The sequence below is a fragment of the Oncorhynchus mykiss genome, chromosome 2 (genome assembly GCF_057628025.1).
Source record: "Oncorhynchus mykiss isolate SJ-2025 chromosome 2, ASM5762802v1, whole genome shotgun sequence".
Classification (NCBI taxonomy): Eukaryota; Metazoa; Chordata; class Actinopteri; order Salmoniformes; family Salmonidae; genus Oncorhynchus; species Oncorhynchus mykiss.
The window spans coordinates 32,840,483-32,857,372 of NC_143023.1; the positions used below are offsets into that span (position 1 = coordinate 32,840,483).

Below are 16,890 nucleotides of genomic sequence, written 5' to 3' on the forward strand. Positions count from 1 at the left end.
ATCATCAAAAACTGTGATGAAACTGGCTCTTACGAGCCTCAGAAGTTGCAGCCCAAATAAATGCTTCACAGAGTTCAAGTAACAGACACATCTCAACATCAACTGTTCAGAGGAGACTGTGTGAATCAGGCCTTCATAGTCGAATTGCTGCAAAGAAACCACTACTAAAGGACACCAATAATAAGAAGAGACTTGCTTTGGCCAAGAAACACATTAGACCGGTGGAAATGTGTCCTTTGGTCTGGAGTCCAAATTTTTGATTTTTGGTTCCAACCGCCGTGTCTTTGTGAGACGCGGTGTGGGTGAACGGATGATCTCTGCATGTGTATTTCCCACCGTAAAGCATGGAGGAGGAGGTATTATGGTGTGGGGGTGCTTTGCTGGGTTCACAGTCTGGGATTTATTTAGAATTCAAGGCACACTTAACCAGCATGGCTATCACAGCATTCTGTAGCGATACGCCATCCCATCTGGTTTGGGCTTAGTGGGACTGTCATCTGTTTTTCAACAGGAGAGTAGGAGAGTGATGGAAGGAGAGTGATGGAGTGCTGCATCAGATGATCAGGTCTCCACAATCTCCCAACCTCAACCCAATTGATATGGTTTGGGACGAGTCAGACCGCAGTGTGAAGGAAAAGCAGCCAACAAGTGCTCAGCATATGGGGGAACTCCAAGTGAAGCTGGTTGAGAGAATGCCAAGAGTGTGCTAAGCTGTCATCAAGACAAAGGGTGGCTATTTGAAGAATCTCAAATCTTAAATATATTTTATACTTTTTATATTTTACACTTTTTTGGTTACTATATGATTCCATATGTGTTATTTCATAGCTTTGATGTCTTCACTATTATTCTACAATGTAGAAAATAGTAAAAATAAAGAAAAAGTAGGTGTTCTAAAATGTTTGACCGGCAGTGTATCCTTATCCCATCCAATCCACATGTATGCAATTTACTCACTTGCTTGCATCCAATCTACTCTCACTTTAGGATTATCCCAATGATGATCTCACGTTATCTCAGTTCCAAGTTATGCAGTAGGTCACAGTCTTTCTGAAATGGGTCACTGTGTCACAAGCATTTCCCTTGACACTGACTCCGTAAATGTGGAATTCTGATGACAGGATGACATCAGAAATCAGCTCATTAATGGGATGCCCGGGGGGCCTTGGGGGGCATCGATCCCATTCAGTATGGGCATCTCCTCAGGCTGGATGGGCTCTCACTGCATATGGTTCTCAATGGAAGGCTATTTGATAACATGCTATATCATAGAGATGCTTAGAGTGGGATGAGCATCACTCTTCTGGAGTAAGTAGGCCTGTGTAGCCTGTGCCATTATAGGAGAGTATTGCTGTGTCAGACCGGAACAGGTTCATGTCAAATATGGAGTGAGTGGCCTATTTCAGTATCCCCACAAGACTGTTGTGGGGAGAGTCGCCCTATGTGGACGATGGGAGTGTATCAATGCTGAGACAAACATGAAGCAGAGTGAGAGAGATGGAGTAAGGCAAAGAGGCAGGCAGAGACAACGAGTCAGAGAGGCAGTAAGAAAGACATAATCACAAAATATCAGAAGTAGAAAGGCAGAGAAAGGTGAGAGCAGCCCATGACAGGTAGAGTCAGAAACACAGAACTAGAGTGAGTAGAACGGGCCTCCCATTCAAGTCAATGACGCCATAATCAGTGGACTGGCAGCCATTGCGAGGGTCCCCATAAGAGTAAAGCAGGAAGTAAAAGCAGGAAGTACAACATAACATTTGTGCTTTATGGTCAGAGGTTCCAAGCTATTGACTGTATTTCTATGGTCCAAAATAATTCAGGGAGATAGAAGGGCCCATGGCCAACTTACCCATCTCTGGATGGTGCCTCCCCTCAACAGGAACGCTGACTGTCCTTCGCAGCAGCTTGTTCCTGTGCAACTCGGAGCGCCGCTCGCGCATCAACAAAGGGTGTACCTGCATATGCACAGAGAGACAAGGTCAGGTCAACACACACGCATAATGCATTAAGCTATATTTTCAGAAGACCATAATGGATAGTATCTTGAAATGTCTATCACTGAGCAGTAGCGGTGCGTGGGTAAAATTTCTGGAGAAGCCAAACCAGAAAAAAAATCCTTATTACCTAGGTGTTGTGATAATTACATTGCTTGCTCTATAACCTGTTAGTTCCTATGCCTTGACACTGATTTATTGGCCTAAGGCTGAAACAATAAGAAGACACAGTGGCAGAATAAATTCAACCACATCTTTGTTTCATCAAAACAAACGGAGAGCAACATCTGTCCGGTGAAGTCCACAAAGCATATTGCATATGACAAACAGTTACATGACCTACAGCATGGTCAAGCAAGTTAATGTTACTGACATTTTTGGACTACTAAACAACTATTGATTTAGAACCCCGGTGAGTTACCGCAAGTCGTGTAGTAGTGGCTGCCTCCACTATTCCAGCACCATTTTAACTTTTACATTTCAACAGAATCAAATCACCTATGCTAATGTTTAGTTTAATACAGTGACAACTAAAAGATACCAAAAACAATTGAGTCCAGTCAACGTAAGTTAAATGTGATGTGGCTATCCATGGTACTGATTTCTGTGTGTGTGCGTACAACTTAAGTCATTTTTGGGGTATCCATATTTACTTTACTATTTATATTTTGGACTACTTTTACTTCACTATATTCCTAAAGATAATGATTTACTCCATACATTTTCCCTGACACCCAAAAGTACTCGTTACATTTTCAATGCTTAGCAGAACAGGAAAAGGGTCCATTCACACACTTATCAAGAGAATATCCCTGGTCATCCCTACTGCATCTTATCTGACAGACTCACTAAACACACATGCTTCATTTGTAAATTATGTCTGAGTGTTGGAGTGTGCCCCTGGCTATCTGTAAATGTAAAGAACAAGAAAATCGTGCTGTCTGGTTTGCTTAATATAAGGAATTTGTAATTATGTATACTTTTACTTTGGATTCTTAAGTGTATTTTTGCAATTACATTTACTTTTGATACTTAAGTATATTTTTGCAATTACATTTACTTTTGATAATTAAGTATGTTTAAAACCAAATACTTTTAGACTTTGACTCAAGTAGTATTTTACTGGGGGACTTTTTGTTTTACTTCAGTCATTTTCTATTAAGGTATCTTTACTTTTACTCAAGTATGACAATTGGAGACTTTTTCCACCACTGTGTGTGTGTGTGTGTGTGTGTGTGTGTGTGTGTGTGTGTGTGTGTGTGTGTGTGTGTGTGTGTGTGTGTGTGTGTGTGTGTGTGTGTGTGTGTGTGTGTGTGTGTGTGTGTGTGTATTTCATCCCATGAAAGCCTGATTCACGCAGTCTCCTCTGAACAGTTGATGTTGAGATGTGTCTTTTACTTGAACTCTGTGAAGCATTTATTTGGGCTGCAATCTGAGGTGAAGTTTACTCTAATGAACTCATCCTCTGGAGCAGAGGTAACTCTGGGTCTTCCTTTCCTGTGGCGGTTCTCATGAGTGCCAGTTTCATCGTAGCGCTTGATGGTTTATGCGACTGCACTTGAAGAAACTTTCTTCTTGAAATTCTAGAAATTTTCAGCATTGACTGACCTTTATGTAATGATGGACTGTAATTTCTCTTTGCTTATTTGAGCTGTTCTTGCCATAATATGGACTTGATCTTTTTACCAAATAGGGTTATCTTCTGTATACCACCCCTACCTTGTCACAGCACAATTGATTGGCTCAAATGCATTAAAAAGGAAAGGAATTCCCACCTGTTAATTGAAATGCATTCCAGGTGACTACATCATTAAGCTGGTTGAGAGAATGCCAAGAGAGTGCAACGCTCTCATCAAGGCAAAGGGTGGCTACTTTGAAGAATTTCAAATATAAAATATATTTAGATTTGTTTAACACTTTTTTGGTTACTACATGATTCCATATGTGTTATTTCATAGTTTTAATGTCTTCACTATTAATCTACAATGTAGAAAATAATAAAAATAAAGAAAAACCCTGGAATGAGTGTGTGAGACCAAACTTTTGACTGGTACTGTATGTGTGTGAGGTTCGCCGGCTGGTCAAATAACCACGTTTTAACCATATGACCATGTCAGCTGTAATGTAATAGACATGTAGCAGGGCTTCCAGCAAAATATGGATGACATAAAAGTTTAATACATACAGTTGAAGTCGGTAGTTTATATACACTTAGGTTGGAGTCATTAAAACTCGTTTTTCAACCACTCCACAAATTTCTTGTTAACAAACTATAGTTTTGGCAAGTCGGTTAGGACATCTACGTTGTGCATGACACAGGTCATTTTTCCAACACTTGTTTACAGACAAATTATTTCACTTATAATTCACTGAATCACAACTCCAGTGGGTCAGAAGTTTTCATACACAAAGTTGACTGTGCCTTTAAACAGCTTGGATGTCACGGTTTTCTGTATGAGAAGGAGAGTCGGACCAAAATGCAGCGTGTCGATTGCGATTCATGTTTAATGAAAAAAACACACTAAACACAAACACTACAAAACAATAAACGTAACAAAAACCGAAACAGCCTATACTTGTGTACATACACACAGAACAAGGACATCAAGACACTAAGGACAATCACCCACAAAACCCAACACCAAACAGGCTACCTAAATAGGGTTCCCAATCAGAGACAATGACGAACACCTGCCTCTGATTGAGAACCATATCAGGCCAAACATAGAACTAGACAAACTAGACATGAAACATAGAATGCCCACTCAGCTCACACCCTGACCAACCAAAACATAGAAATATACAAAGTAAACTATGGTCAGGGTGTGACATTGGAAAATTCCAGAAAATGATGTCATGGCTTTAGAAGCTTCTGATAGGCTAATTGACATCATGTGAGTCAATTGGAGGTGTACCTGTGGATGTATTCCAAGGTCTAACTTCAAACTCAGTGCCTCTTTGCTTGACATCATGGGAAAATCAAAAGAAATCAGCCAAGACCTCATAAAAAAAATTGTAGACCTCCACAAGTCTGATTCATCCTTGGGAGCAATTTCCAAACGCCCGAAGGTACCACGTTCATCTGTACAAACAATAGTATGCAAGTATAAACACCATGGGACCACGCAGTCGTCATACCGCTCAGGAAGGAGACGCGTTCTATCTCCTAGAGATGAACGTACTTTGGTGAGAAAAGTGCAAATCAATCCCAGAACAACAGCAAAGGACCTTGTGAAGATGCTGGAGGAAACAGGTACAAAAGTATCTATATCCACAGTAAAACGAGTCCTATATCGACATAACCTGAAAGGCCGCTCAGCAAGGAAGAAACCACTGCTCCATACCGCCATAAAAAAGCCAGACTACGGTTTGCAACTGCATATGGGGACAAAGATCATACTTTTTGGAGAAAACAAAAATAGAACTGTTTGGCCATAATGATCATAATTATGTTTGGAGGAAAAGGGGGAGGCTTGCAAGCCGAAGAACACCATCCCAACCGTGAAGCAAGGGGGTGGCAGCATCATGTTGTGGAGGTGCTTTGCTGCAGTAGGGACTGGTGCACTTCACAAAATAGATGGCATCATGAGGGAGGAAAATTATGTGGATATATTGAAGCAACATCTCAAGACATCAGTCAGGAAGTTAAAGCTTGGTCCCAAATGAGTCAAAATGACCCCAAGCATACTTCCAAAGTTGTGGCAAAATGGTTTAAGGACAACAAAGTCAAGGTATTGGAGTGGCCATAACAAAGCCTTGACCTCAATCCTAATAGGAAATTTGTGGGCAGAACTGAAAAAGCTTGTGCGAGCAAGGAGGTCTACAAACCTGACTCAGTTACACCAGCTCTGTCAGGAGGAATGGGCCAAAATTCCCCCAACTTATTGTGGGAATCTTGTGGAAGGCTACCAGAAACATTTAACCCAAGTTAAACTATTTAAAGGCTATGCTACCAAATACTAATTGAGTGTATGTAAACTTCTGACCCACTGGCAATGTGATGAAAGAAATGCAAGCTGAAATAAATAATTCTCTCAACTATTATTCTGACATTTCACATTCTTAAAATAAAGTGTGATCCTAACTGACCTAAGACAGGGAATTTTTACTAGGATTAAATGTCAGGCACTGTGAAAAACTGAGTTTAAATGTATTTGACTAAGGTGTATGTAAACTTCCGACTTTAACTGTACATACACCCACTGCAGGCGACAGAACCCACCCCCCAACATACATAACAAGCAGTCTGCTGCACTAGACATATCTAGTGGATGTACAGCACTCCATAGAGTCCTTTACCACGGTATACAATCCCCCATAGCCCAGTGAGCCAGAAGACATCTCCCGTCGCTGTCATTGGCAGGATTCATTTAGTTGACGTTTACCTCTTTTTTTAAAAATGTAATCAGGGATACACACACCATAAATCAAGTGTGTATATGATTATGCTTGTATTATCCACTTAGTGCACACTAATGAGTATGTTGTGAGATACATCGCACGCTGAGGACAGATATATTGCAAGTTACGGAATGAGTTCCTCTATGAAAAATGTATTATAAGACACCCAATCTTTATGAGTCCAGCACGTGCATGCATAAAAGCTTGTGCACTGAAAGACTTGGCTTTGCTGTTTACATATTTTTTATGATACACTGCGAGCACACTGTTTTAAATGCATCAGACCTCATTTTAACATCTGTTTATAACGTTCACATTATTTCTGGTTATTTCTCAATGTAATCGAATTTACCTCAATATTGGACCATAAACACTAAGAATATCCTTCTAACACAGATATACTCTCTAACATGTACATAATATGAGCCATCTGTCTCCAAGCCTTTTTATAAGGCCATAAGCGTAATAGTTGCTATATTGTTGGATAATTAACGGATATATTCATTCACAAGACTTCAGAGACGTCCCTAAATGTTTGTATCCACTCTTCTCTACTTTTGTTTCCTTGAGCCTGTGCTGCACCAGAACTCCTTTCTGCATTCTACGAGCACTTTGCTAATGAAATGTATCGATACACATAAAATAGTAATATAAAGAAATGTGATCCATGTACAGCATACGGTAAGTGCAAAGTGCTTTGATAATCTAAGTGTATTATTACTTAATCAATCATTTCTATTCAGAAAGTTTTGCCCCGGACTACAGTTGAGTCTAAGGCATGGAGTTGCCTCAATGAGAGTAGTGACTTTGACTAGGAATAAGAACTGAAAATGTTCACAGAGCAGCCGAGAGGCCGTTTAGATCACATTAAACTCCGACTCAAAACTGATCTTAAACACCCTACATAAATACTAGTCTATCATGGCATGCTAAACACAGTAATTTCCACAATGATGTCCACTTGAACGCAGTTAGCCCACTCCCCCCCTCATCTCCACTGTGTCCCCATTCAGACACAATTCATCACAACAAGTGTATGGAAAAGACCCCACCCCCACACACACACACATAAACACACACACACACGTACACACCCACTCTGACACACAGCACTTTCTGGTTGCGAGGGGGAACACCTCAGCGCTATTTATAGCTTGTGTGGCAGTGTTTGATTGGCAGAGGGGTGGGGGGGGGCTGGTTAGGACAGTGGCGCTGCAGCTGGGGACTTGACACGGCCTTGGCACCGTCCCTGGTAGCCATGCTCATGAGTGGGCACACAAGGCAGGTTGGCACACAACACTGGCAGACTAGACAGAGGGCACATGGGGCCCGCACTGACAATCACACAGGGGCAGTGGTCTAGCATTGAAACCTGCAGGGAGCAAGAAAGCATGCTAATGGGGATTGCGTTGCTAATATGTAAACGACTATAATTGGAATGGGAATCTTATGCAGTATAGCAGTGTTTCCTAATTTCTGTCCTTGAGTTTCTGTCTCTGGGTATTCCGGTGTTTGTTGGGCGAGTCAACAATCCATTTCATTCAATTGAAAAGTAGATTGAATACTGGCATGCAGACCTAGGCTCCCTTGAGTGTTGTCAGAGATAAGCTCATTCATACGTGAGGTAATTCTAATAGCTAACAAGAAGGTCAATTGTACTAGGTTTCGGCATCAGGCAAACTGTAGTCAGAGGCAAGAGTAGAAGCAGAAGTGGCTAAGACTGAAATAGACAGATGACTGTGCTCAGGCACTGCAAGGAGGGGTAGATGGTGGGTGGTGAGTAGAGGGAGAATGAAAGCCATAGATCTGAGTGAGAGGGAGAGGGGGCCTGGCATGGAGAGTTGAGCAATGCTGCAGGCTGCCTGGACCATATGTCACTACTGGCCCAGCTGTGATGGGTAGGCTGGGTGGGGGATATGGGTGGTGTGTGTGTTGGTGTGTGAGCTGTGTGTCTGTGGGGGTGGGGGGGTAATGGAGCGGCGGGTGTGTAATCCATTACTTTGTAACGGAGTTGTGATCAAACAGCGGCTGAGTCCACTACACGCGCACACACAGACTCACGCACGCACGCACACAAACACACATCAGCCTCTGTGTCCCTGGAAGTATGACAAACAGTTAGGCTGGCCAACACCACTGTCTGTCCTCAAGTCTCTCAATAACGTCCTATCACTGACAGATGTTCCCTCGCCTCAGGCATTGGACACAGCAACTGGCATGTGATAAAATCAGAGCGTCTTGGAATCTTGGCGTCTTGGAATGAGAAAAGAGGGCATTTAGAGAGCATCCCTAAGTACTAAATCGGATCAAATTCCAATCCAAAGTTCATCTTCATTGTTTGTATGTAAAATTTCAGCATGCTGCAGAACACTGGTGGAAGAGCTGTCCCACTACTCCCCTATGTGGACATTTCCCACAATATTCAGTTGGAATGTTAGATAAAAGGGGGTGCTCCTAATGTTTTGTACACTCAGTGTATAACCCCTACTTATGTAATAAGTGGTGACCTTTTGAAAATGGCTTATTTCAGTTGCGCGTAATAGTTATTCAGATGCCAAAAGGCAGTAAAGCTCTTGTTAAATAACCTTAGGATTTGCCAATGTACAGTGCATTGAGCCTTCTTATTGGTCAAATGAAGGAGCTTCTTTCTCATGACTCCTTCCATCCATGTGTGCCTTATTATTTCATAATTGTCACATCCCCCCTGTTTCCAAATGGGTTCCCAAGGGTCATGCATGTGTAAAAATGCTAACTACTCCTGAGTCATGCTTTATGCAATGGGACAACAGTAGCTACAGGAAAAGCCACCATGGCGCTGCATTGTTGGCTCAGTCGCTAATGAATTTAATTTACAGTATCAACACTGCCAAAGCCATTGCAAACATATAGTGATTAGCACGCCTAATTTTTCAGTTTTTGATTTGTTAAAAAAGTTTGAAATATCCAATAAATGTCGTTCCACTTCATGATTGTGTCCCACTTGTTGTTGATTCTTCACAAAAAAATACAGTTTTATATCTTTATGTTTGAAGCCTGAAATGTGGCAAAAGGTCGCAAAGTTCAAGGGGGCCGAATACTTTCGCAAGGCACTGTATGGGCAGGGAATGCAACACAATGGCCATGCATGGATACTGAGACAAATCCTGTTCTAATTCCCTTTATTTTGAATTAGCCTAGCAGGCTAATGTGATTCAGTAGTGGTGAGAGAGGATACTAACATGCTAGTGCTAGCGCTGTGCTAGCAGGAAATAGTGCCCTCTGATTGCTTGCATAACACTGGGGCACAGTGGGAGGGAGAGCGATGCCTGGGCATATGACTGGAGGACAGGGCACTGGTGTGTGGCGTCTGGTGCATACAATGCGGGGCTCTGTCACTTCATATCAGTGGCAGCCATCACTGTCGATCCTCTCGCTCCCACCATGGGCACAGAAGGCTAACAGCAGCCCACTGGGAAGTGGTCAGTGCTCTTCTACTGTCAATGGCAGTGCAGCATAGAGTTTTTTTGTTAGGGAGTGAAGTTAAGTTGGATTGTCTAGTGTTCACTTTTTTCGATTGACTTCTGAGGTGGAAAGTATGCAAGTAGGGGAAGCTACACAAACAATAAAGTGTTGAACAGAAGGTATAGTGACTTCTGTACTTGGACGAAAGGGTACACTCTTAATCTATTAGGTTCATTCGGACTATGCATAAGTCAAGCTTTCAACATCACCCGTTTCAGCACTTGTAGTGTTTACTGAGGTGAATAAAGCATATTTGAAATAGGGGAGCACAGAATAGCACAATGGTGACGTGACAGATATTTTAACATGTTCTTCCAGAGCACTGTTATTTCCTCAAGCAGACCCTTGGTTGAGACTAAAGAGGCCGCAATGAAGAGTGAATGGTCTTTTGATGGATGTCATTCACAAAACAAAACAGAGTGGCATCTCAATGGAGCTGCTTGGGGAAGAAAGGAGAGAGCAGGTCTGTGGGATAGCCAAACACTACTGTCAGTCACACCAGGGAGAGAGGGAGGGAGGGAGCAGGGGGAGGAGAGGTAGCCTGAGAAATAGAATGTGTGAGAGAGAGAGAGAGAGAGAGAGAGAGAGAGAGAGAGAGAGAGAGAGAGAGAGAGAGAGAGGTACCCCTCTGTTCCACCTTATCTCCTCTTTGGCAACATATGATTGCTTTTTGTCATGCCACTAAAAACATTTGAATCGAACAGAAATTAATCAAGAGGGGTGTGTGTGTATGACAGAGAGAGAGAGAGGTTGAGCGAGACATATAGACAGAGAGAGACAGAGAGAAAGAGGGAACGAGAGAGAGAGATGGAGAGGCCCACTCGCGCCGCATGAGGTGAGTGACAGGCATGAATATTTAATCGCCTCTCATCCTCTCTCCAAGGTGGTGGCTATTGGCCCGTTAGGTCTGCCTCAAATCCATTCATAGCTTCTGCCTCATTGGCACAATTAGACAGGGATAAGCCTTTGATTAATTGACTTGGGCCTTCTTCGCATCGCTCCATAGCTGAAAAGGCCCTTATCTGGATCATAAGGTTCTTTATACTCCTTGTGAGTGACGAGAATGAAAGATATTGGCAGCTAGCCACCCTGCAAGTACCGCTACAGTACCCATTACATCATTACATAGTCGTTAATAGACTCATACTCTCAATCAAATGTACTCTGAACACTGTTATTGTAGTGTAGTAGACGTTAAGTGTGTAAGCAAAACCTCTGTGTTTTAATTGTGTTTTCGGATTCATTTATTGGATATCAATCTGTAAATCTGTCTACAAGGTCTACATTTAAAGAGAATCCTTTCCCAAGGCGATACAGGTACAAAAGTGAAGGAATAGTACCCCCTTCTGGTCTTAGCTAGCAGGCTAAAATTCTACTTAGTATGATATAGCAAGTAATCTAAGGCATGTTATCTAAGGGCAAGTAATCTAAGGGGGGGGATTAGTAATAAACAGTCAGATTGAAAGAGTCCCGTATTCCTAAAGTGTCTCAGAGTCAGGTCATGTCAAATGCAGTTAGTTACATGCCTAAAGGGTCAATTGTGGTGATATCCTTTTTTAGATATGTAATGTTTTATTAAACCTTGTGGCTTTAGAAACTGTCATGACAGTGTTGTAGACACTCATGTCAGTTCAAACAAACCAGTCTAATACAGCAAAGTGGCGATTGAATAGATAGAAATATAATTCCTAGAACAGTAATCCCCTTTCAAGTCAATGGGTGGGTGATGGGTGGGATTGTATTTCTATAGTGTGTGCAGCAGTAGGTAAGTACCTCCTCCTGGTCCAACATGTAGAGCTGATTTCCGGAGATCACACAGAGACGGGGATTCCAGTCGGGGTGGTCGTAGGAGGGAGTGGCAAAGGAAGGGGCATGGGGGCGATAGGAGGGGGGGACGGCACACCTCGCATCTGGGGAGGAGAGAGAACAAGGGGAGAGGGAAGGAGAGAGGGGAGATGTGTCAGTTAGGGTGACTGGATGGTGGAGGACATGCCAGAACATGCCCGTCGACAGATGGTTGTTTATGTTTACAAGCTGGTACATCTGCATCAGTTGAATCCAAAACACTGAAAATGCAATGTGACTTCTTCACATTTGTCCACATTTCACACATAACAACAATGCTCAATGAAAGAAGTGGACAGATTCATCTAGGACTGGTCCATTATGCAGTAAATAATTCACAAATCAATGCACTGATTCAGAGAAAATAAAACACACTTTCTACAGAGTTTATTTATTATGATTTGTAGCCATAGCCCAAAATATGGATAAAAGGGTCTGCAAAATCAGGGGTTCCCAAAATGGCGTCCGCAGGAGAGGTACTGCAGAGGGTCCGTGGCCAGATCTCTAAATATGTATAAAATAAATCATTTAAAAAAATACAGGATACACGCAATGCCGTCGGGGTATGCAAAATAAAAATGTGATTCACAAAAAATATATATATATTTATATATTTTTTCTTCACATTTTCAAGCAGTCCATTTGTATTTTCTAATGGGGCTATACTTTTAGGTTAGGTTTTATTCTAGCCTGCGTAACCTTGTTTCACTGCCAAAAATGAAATTAAACCATCTAGTGTTAAGCGAAATAACAACACAATGTCAAATACAGCTAGCCTAGTCAAATAATTAACATCCAATCACATTAACCGTTACTCTCTCGCTGAAACTCCACTAACTGTCCGTATGTAGCCAAACGTAGCTGCTGCTCATTCCATTTTGCTCTAAAATGTATAAATGGTTAAAAAAAAGTAAGGCCCGCATCCATAGAGACACATACCAGCTCTACCAGCCGGGAAAGCACAGTACTGCTACTACCAGCAGTACTACACCTGCACCTGTCGACAACACAAGTTGTTCTGCTTCCACGAGCACATCCAATGCTAGCATCAGTAATTCTACATTTGTTATTAGCCCAGCTAGCATGGACACTGACAGTTGTGAATCTGATGCAGTCAAAGAGCTACTGCCCCCTTACCCGGGAAAGCACCGAACAACAGACAGGGACGTTGGACCATCGAAGTGGCGCAAATATGATGAGAACTCCATTGATTTTGGGTTCACTGATATTGGGAATAGGTCCTTTCCTAAGCTACAGTGTGTTATATGTGCAAAAGTACTATCTCACAACTCGATGACTCCTTCACTCTGGCGCAGACATTTAGAAACAAAACATGCCAATTTGAAAAATAAGCCAAAGCAGTTTTTGAGCGAGAATAAAGATGACTTTCGAGTTGTAATACATGTACAGTATAAAAGCAACAGATACCATTAATAAGAAGGGGCTAGAAGCGTCTTATATGGTGAGCTACCGAGTGGCTAGGACAGGCAAGCCCCATACTATTATGGAGGACTTTAATTCTTCCTGCTGCAATGGATATAGCTTGGACAATGCTGAGGGAAAAGGCCAAAAAAACTATACAGACAATGTCTTCATCAAACAACTGTTTCACGACGCATCAGTGACATGGCAGCAGATGTTTTGAAACAATTACTGCTTCACATACAAGCCAGTGAATTCTATGAGTTACAGCTGGATGAGTCAACAGACTGGCACAGCTCCTGGTATATGTCCGTTACGTTTAGGTGGGGTCCACTGGAAACCAGGACAACAGGAGAGGATTTTTTTTAAAGTACTGGACAGCTTTGTGACATCAAATGGACTTTGGTGGTCAAGATGTGTTGGTATCTGTACTGATGGCGCAAAAGCCGTGACAGGGAGACATAGTAGAGCAAGCAGTTGCTCCCAACGCCACTTGGGTACACTGCAGCATCCACTGAGTGGCTCTTGCTGCCAAGGGAATGCCTGACAGCTTGAAAGACGTTTTGGACACTACAGTGAAAATGGTTAACTTTGTTACTTTGTTAAAGTAAGGCCCCTGAACTCTCATGTATTTTCTGCACTATACAATGATATGGGCAGTGACCATGTAACGCTTTTACAACACACAGAAGTGCGCTGGTTATTAAGGGGCAAAGTATTGACACTTTTTTTTAAATTGAGAGATGAGCTTAAAGTTTTCTTTACTGACCATCATTTTCACTTGTCTGACCGCTTGCATGATGACGAGTTTCTCACACGACTGGCTTATCTGGGTGATGTTTTTTCTCGCCTGAATGATCTGAATCTAGGATTACAGGAACTCTTCGCAACTATGTTCAGTGTGCGAGACAAAATTGAGGCTATGATTAAGAAGTTGGAGATCTTCTCTGTCTGCATTAACAAGGACAACAAATAGGTATTTTCATCATTGTATGATTTTGTGTGTGCAAATTAACTCAAGCTTACGGACAATGTCAAATGTGATATAGCGAAGCACCTGAGTGAGTTGGGTGCGCAATTACGCAGGTACTTTCCCGAAAAACGGATGACACAAACAACTGGATTCGTTATCCCTTTCATGCCCTGCCTCCAGTCCACTTACCGATATCTGAACAAGAGAGCCTCATCGAAATTGCAACAAGCGATTCTGTGAAAATGTCATTTAAATCAGAAGCCATTGCCACATTTCTGGATTGGGCTAAACTCAGAGTATCCTGTTTTGGCAAATCGCACTGTTAAGACACTGATGCCCTTTGCAACCATGTACCTATGTGAGAGTGGATTCTCGCCCCTCACTAGCAAGAAAACTAAATACAAGCACAGACTGTGTGTGGAAAATTATTTAAGACTGAGATGCTCTCCAATACAACCCAACATTGCAGAGTTATGTGCATCCTTTCAAGCACACTCTTCTCATTAACCTGTGGTGAGTTATTCACAATTTTTGTTGAACAAATAAAGAGCAAAATGATTGATTATTATAATATTATTATTTGTGCCCTGGCCCTATAAGAGCTCTTTGTCACTTCTCACGAGCCAGGTTGTGACAAAAACTCACACTCATTTTTATGTTTAAAAAATGTATAGTGCGTGTGTGGCAGGCTTACAATGATGGCAGAGAGTGTGAGTGTGTTGATCCTGGTGCTAGAGGGGGTACGCAGCTGGAGGTTGAATGTTTGAAGGGGTACGGGACCATAAAAAGTTTGGGAACCACTGGTTTAGAGGATCTAACACAAAGCAATGTAATTATTATTCACCTACAATGTAGGTTCTTATTAACCATGGGCAGCAAGGCCTGGGTAGCTCACAGGGATATCTACAAATTATACATTTTTCAGCTCAATGTTTCTCTGTTTTGAACATAAATGCACTTTAATTTCATCTTTAAAACTGCAAAGTTTTCTTTCTGCCTGACACGCCCTGACCATAGTAAGCTGTTTATTCTCTGTGTTGGTTGGGGCGTGATAGTGACTTGGGTGGGTCATCTAGGTGATATTGTATTTCTATGGTGGCCTGATATGGTTCCCAATCAGAGGCAGCTGTTTATCGTTATCTCTGATTGGGGACCATATTTAGGTAGCCATTCTCCTCATTGTGTTTGTGGGATCTTGTCTACAGTTAGTTGCCTGTGTGCACACCAGTAGCTTCACGTTTTGTTTATGCTTTATTGTTTTTGTTTGAGTTTCGGTTTATTAAAAATATGTGGAACTCTACACACAATAATTCTGCGCCTTGGTCTACTCATTACGACGAATGTGACATTGCCTATGTTTTTTTTTTTTTATTGCATGAAATTAGCTTGAAAATGAAAAAAATATATCTCCGATGCCAATAGGCAGGCTTTTTAAATGTTCCTTCCCTGGGACCGAGACTTGGTTCGCCCAGCAATGCACTGCAGATGTCACAGTAAAACATCTCCTTGTATGACATTTTCATCGCACTGCGAGTTGTGTTATGGTTGTGAGGGGGTCCTTGATGAAGTTGCTCTCACAAAAGGGGTCCCCGGACCCAGAAAGTTCTGTGTGTTAAATATTATATCTTCATACTACATCGCTAATGCATCGGCATGCCTATGTTCGTCCCCAGGTTCCCCCTCTGACCAGACGGCCGTAACAGACAGGCAGCTCTTCAGACAGACCCGGGGTCCTGAAGCAGAAGGGCCGTGGCATGAAACAGAGCAAAAGAAGCTTGGTGATCCACTACAACTGCTGGAGTCAATTAGCCAAGCTCTGGCTTCAGTCAGCATGATGCTCGGTCACTGAGAAATAACCAGGGCACGATTCTTAGTGAAAAAGACAATCTTTCATAGTCTCCACTTCCTAGTGTGTCTCTCTATCACTTGTACTCACTCTGACCATCCCTCTGGTTCTCCCTCTCTCTACTGTCTTTCACGTATTGACCTTCCTATTCATCTTTCCTCCAGTCTCTTTCTATGTTCCCCTCTTTCATATTTCTTTCTCTTTTCCCTCTAAGTTATGTCAGGGGCTATGTTAATGTTTTCATCAAAACACTTTTGCTATCCTTTCCATTCGCCTCATTTTTACATTTCAAGCAGAATGTGAAGCAAACATCTCAACACTATTCTCACTCAAGACAGCCTTGTGTAGTGAATCCACAGACACCTCCCAACAAGGCCGGAAACAAGCCCTCGACGAGAGGTTAGCCAAAGTGACATTCCCCACTCTTCACACCAAGACTGTTTTCACAATTCACACACTACATATCTGCAGATTGTACAAGTCCCAGAGTCAACCCTCTAACACACTTTATTTAACTCTTACCCATACATCTTGTAAAAACAACAGCTGTCTAGTGTCTACGTACACCTTTTCACTTTACAGACAGCACACTTTAACCCTTGCGCATTTCCCCATGTTTGAGAAAGGAAAGGCCCCTGCAGGTTGAATGATGTAAACAGGCTCTGACTCGGCTGACACACAGCACCATGGGCACACTCACAGCAGCGGGCCATGCTGTCCATTTGACACTATGCCAAAAAGAGAGCCACTCCGACCCTGAAAATAGGCCTACTTCAACCAAACAACCCTGTCAGAACCTTTATTTTAAATTAAAAGCTTTCTAAAATATTCACTGTATTCACAATGCTTGTATCCCCACCAAGTAGGAAGCCAAGCACAAAAGGCAATCTGTCTAATTGTAGCGAATA

At 42.2% G+C, this 16,890-nt stretch overlaps 1 protein-coding gene across 16 annotated transcripts in view; it reads right to left on the reverse strand.

Moving 5' to 3' along the window:
* Positions 1 to 16,890, reverse strand: part of syngap1b (synaptic Ras GTPase activating protein 1b) — a 116,662-nt gene that overhangs the window by 81,156 nt on the left and 18,616 nt on the right. For 13 of the 16 annotated variants that reach the window (XM_090197377.1, XM_090197401.1, XM_090197418.1 and 10 more), the window contains exons 1-2: positions 11,670 to 12,032; positions 1,850 to 1,955 (exon numbers count right to left, since the gene is read on the reverse strand). In XM_090197377.1, the coding sequence (XP_090053503.1) occupies positions 1,850 to 1,955; positions 11,670 to 11,945 (382 nt within the window). In that variant the 5' untranslated portion in view covers positions 11,946 to 12,032. Of the gene's footprint in view, positions 1 to 1,849; positions 1,956 to 11,669; positions 12,033 to 16,890 lie in introns of those variants that run through there. The other 3 variants (XM_090197453.1, XM_090197426.1, XM_090197394.1) reach the window with 1 other exon arrangement.